We start from the raw sequence: 4,169 nt of genomic DNA, 5'->3' as shown, positions 1-4,169 counted from the left end.
TGTAGACTCAGATAAAGTAGATTATTTAGCAGTTAACGTATCGTGCATTTGCTTTGTTCACTTTTTAGTTTTTGCGTACGAATAACATTAATTACAGTTTTTATCGACATTTTCAATCAAAGAGCTTTAACGTGTTCATTTCAAATCAATAGATAAATACCTTATTAATTACTATCAGTGCTATAAGAACAATAATGTAAAAGAAAAAGACTAAATACTAAAGAGTGAATTGGTTTCCATGAAAAAAGGAAGTTGACTTTGTAATTGATCTCATTTTAATTTGTAATAACATTAAAGGTTGTGTGTATTTTACAGTTACACGTTGGCCCATGCTGTAATGCAGTGGTTACCAAACTGGGGTACTTGTACCCCTAGGGTGTACTTGAACACCTCTCAAAAGGTACACAGAAACATTTGTCAGTTTATTTTTTTAACATTATAGTTAGTTTTTTTTTTTAACATGTACACAGACTTTTTTCTCATCCATCAATAATAATTTGTGGCACAACTCTTTAAAAATACACCAACACCAACAAACTCCATTTCAGCAGCAGCCCCAGTCTGTTTAAAAGGTAACATCCAACTTTATAGAGGCCCCTGTAGATAGATTTATTGACTGTGTAGATCCACTCAGTGCTTCTGTGTGGTCTCTGTGTAGACCTGCTTCTCAGCGTTGGTCATTAGGCATTAATAAGAGTCTTTGATGTGTTCACATGCTGCAGCACCTTGTAAACCTCACCAAACCTGGACTCGTCTAAAGTGCTTTGAGAGTCATGGAGGATGTGTTCCTCATGTTCCACGTTGGTCTGATGTTATTAAATACCTGCAGCAGTGAGACGTCTGCAGACGGGTTAAGTAGTCAGGTCAACGCCTTTGATCAGTCGACAGGCTTTCAAAATCAAAGTGGATTTTAAACTTGGGTTTTAGTTTAGTTGATGTGACCTGCTGTTGTTCAGCGGTCAGTGGTTCTACCTCTTGGCGTCATGGGTTCAAGTCCTTTTTCTAACATCAGCATTGTCTGTGTGTGTGTGTGTGTGTGTTAACTGACTAGCATCCTTTCCAGGGAGTTCTCTGCCTTGTGCTTGATGTCAGCCGGATAAAACGCCACTGGATTCCAGGGATCCACTAACGGATAAGGTGAGAATGTGGCCTGTTCAGTTGTAGACTTTAAAAGATTCCAGAAGAGTCCAAAACAAAACCATCATATTAGTATTTGTCTTGAATCAATGGATGATGAGTTGAACTTGAAACTTTAATACCAGATTGAACAGATAATGAAGAGAATCATGTTTGTAAAGCAAGAGCAGAGTCCAAACCTCTGCTAAACTATCTTCTAGATCAGTGATTCTGATCATTCACACTTTAAATGCTTGGGAGAAAATACTATTCCCATTAATAATCATGTAGTAGGTTCAAATTTATCGCTATACCCAGTTTAAAAAAATGAAATGAAATGAGAAATCTGGATTAGATCCATATGAAACTTGACAGTGTAAAAAAAAGAATTCGACATGATTGGGTCAAATTTCTTAAAAATTGGTCGGTTACGAACCGAGACATGAGTTTCAGAAATTTTGCCAATAATGAGTACTTATAAGTAGTGTTCGTCTACTAACAGACAAATAAAAAATAACCTTCAGAATCTTATTAGTTGATCTATCGCTGTTAAAATCAAGTTTAATAAGGAGGTTAATTCATGAATTTCAATCCTGATTGAAATGTGTATCTTGGTCATAAAATACTGTGAATATGCAAAAAAATGAGTGTTATTCTCATTTGTGTTCCTATCATTCCAATGGCTGACGTAGGCCTCGGCCTGCTTCTTCAAACTATTACTTTAACTCGGGTAAACCCTAAATCTTCCACCTTTGCAGTGAATTCAAGCTGAATCTGATCCAAGTGTTCTTTTCTATTAGTTTGCGTAAATGGTTCAACAATTGCCATGATCAGAAATCCCCAGAGGACCTAAAGTTTGTATCATCCCAATACCTTTTTGACAATGTTCTACTCTGGCCTTGGTCTGATTTTAACTTCTGTACGGGTTTGAACCATCAGCCGTCTCGTGTGGAGTCCTCCCTGTTCTCCAGGAGCTGCTGGTCCAGCTCTCTCAGCTGTTTGAGGAAGCCCCAGTTGGGGATGATCCTCCTCTGCTTCTTGAGGTGCTCGACGGCCTCCACCACGGTCATGTTCTCGTAGATCATCAGGTAGGCGAGGAAGAGCGTGGCAGATCGGCTCCTTCCCATCACGCAGTGGACCAACAATTTATCTGGAGGCAAAGCAGAGAGCTGATGAGGTGCTATGCGTGGTTGCTAGGGTACCACCGTCACCTCCCATGTGGTCTTACTTTGGGGGTTCTTCAGTGTCTTCTCAATGAACTGAGCTGCAGAGTAAAAATACTGGCTGAGATCAAAAGACGGGATGTCTTCTGCTACTACACCGTAGTATACAACATCCATGTCGCTATAGTAACCAGGCCCAGTGTCCACATTGTTCCACGTCCCCTCGGCTGCGTTTAAGATGTGTGTGATTCCCATTGACTTGAGCTTGAGTTTGTCCTTTGCAGTCTCTCTGTGAACAGAGCCATTTGTATTCAGTGATGTAAAAAACACAAACTTTTGGTAGCTTCAGCTTTTTTTCTGTTAGACAGGTCCCTTAGTTTTATAGTTAACATTTTCAAGTTTTAAACAATGTTAAACTCAAAGCTACTCTGGGTTTAATTAAGCATTTGCATTTTTTTTTAAAAAACATTTTATTTGCAAAGTTTATCTATGAGTGCTAAATTCTCCAGGTGTTCATCAGAGGTAACATATTTAAACTGTTTCCATGTACCAGTTTTCTAACAGTTCTTAAAAATATAGAATTTGCTGATTTAAAAAACCTTTCTTATTATTTAAGTGACATTTATTTTCTTTTTACTTAAGTACATTTAGTACTTAAGTAAAAAATTACTTAGTACTTTTCTGTTGCCGGTACCCAGCAACGAATAAGTGGAAGAAAATGGATGGATGGACATTTAGTAGCATGTACTTTTTTACTTTTACTCAAGTCAGGGAACAACTTTAATAATTTTACTTTACCTGTCATTTTTAAGTCAAGTATCTGTACTTTTACTTGAGTACTAAAGACTAGTCCTTTTGCCTCCTCTGGTTGAAAACAAGATCTTGGGACCATCTGTTAGCCCCGCCCCTTTTACAATAACTATAACCTGTGGGCTTTGAAATCTGTGGTGAGTAGGTTGGACTGAGAGAAGAGTGAATAGACGTATATAGAGTAATGAGTAGCTAGTTAGCATAGCATAGCATAGCATAGCATAGCATAGCATAGCATAGCATAGCAGATTGTTCATTGGAGATTTTTATTGTATAGAGAGGGTGTGTCTTAGCTGCTCCAGGAGCCCCGCCCATAATCAAGGCATTTTTTAATATCCCTCCTAGTGGCAGGTCAGGAGAAAGCATGGGTTTAGTTATTCTTTAATGTTTTTTGGACTCACTCGTCCCCGATGAAGACGTTAGGCCACACGTTGTTGACATGAGTGTAGGCCACACTCCCCCTGTTGAGGATTTTCTCCAGCTCGTATCCTCCAGGTGTACGATAGTCCTCCCCTGGTTTGGATTCCTCTGCCGCCTGTGCAACATTTCTCTTGTTTCCTTTCTTTAAGGCGTTAGAAGTCATTTCCTCACATGATTTATCTGCTTTTCTCCTCCTGCAGTTCATGAAAAGGAACTTTTTTTGTGTGTCTTGGTGTTTCTGTATCTTTCACATGCATCTCCAACAACACTTACCCAGAGATTGAAGCCCCTCATTTCCCTGCCTGAGAGTTTGCTTTTCATCCTCCTGGCAGCTTGTTATGTGAGCCCTTAAAGGCAGAACATGGGGGGGTTTGGTTCTGGCAGGCTGGAGTCAGGGCGCAGATTGTGTAAGCGCTCTGTGACGGGCATCAAATGCTGAGAGAGGATATTTTTAGGGCTGTGATGTGGCACTGGCAGGCCTCTGACCTTAGCTGTAGTGTTCTGTGCCTGTGGTGGGGTGGGGGGGCAGGGGGGGCAGTCCCTGACATCCACTTCTAAACACACAGCTTTAATCTCTCCCCACTGGCAGGAAGCTGTGCTTATCCAAACTTTACACTTGCCAAAGAATGCCCATATTCACAGGAGTGAGCCGAGTGCTTC

At 40.2% G+C, this 4,169-nt stretch overlaps 1 protein-coding gene across 1 annotated transcript; it reads right to left on the bottom strand.

The window, feature by feature from the left end:
• Positions 1-1,233: 1,233 nt before the first annotated feature.
• On the bottom strand, positions 1,234-3,922 carry dusp29 (dual specificity phosphatase 29). The gene is made up of 4 exons (XM_028476395.1): positions 3,783-3,922; positions 3,491-3,703; positions 2,345-2,568; positions 1,234-2,266 (listed from the first exon to the last, which is right to left on the bottom strand). The coding sequence occupies exons 2-4, from the start codon at positions 3,670-3,672 to the stop codon at positions 2,052-2,054; spliced, it is 621 nt and encodes a 206-aa protein (XP_028332196.1). The 5' UTR covers positions 3,673-3,703; positions 3,783-3,922; the 3' UTR covers positions 1,234-2,051.
• Positions 3,923-4,169: the final 247 nt, after the last annotated feature.

This window comes from Gouania willdenowi, chromosome 19 (assembly GCF_900634775.1).
Source record: "Gouania willdenowi chromosome 19, fGouWil2.1, whole genome shotgun sequence".
NCBI classification, from domain to species: Eukaryota; Metazoa; Chordata; class Actinopteri; order Blenniiformes; family Gobiesocidae; genus Gouania; species Gouania willdenowi.
The sequence above is the reverse complement of the archived record's forward strand: the minus strand, read 5'-3'. Positions and strand labels throughout refer to the sequence as shown.

What these genes read in the sequence shown, in the direction of transcription:
- dusp29 (XM_028476395.1), bottom strand. Translation starts at nt 3,672, where the DNA reads ATGACTTCTAACGCCTTAAAGAAAGGAAACAAGAGAAATGTTGCACAG. An exon ending in AACGTCTTCATCGGGGACGA is followed by an intron (nt 2,569 to 3,490) that starts GTGAGTCCAAAA and finishes CTCTGTTCACAG; the next exon opens with AGAGACTGCAAAGGACAAAC. An exon ending in GACACTGAAGAACCCCCAAA is followed by an intron (nt 2,267 to 2,344) that starts GTAAGACCACAT and finishes CTTTGCCTCCAG; the next exon opens with ATAAATTGTTGGTCCACTGC.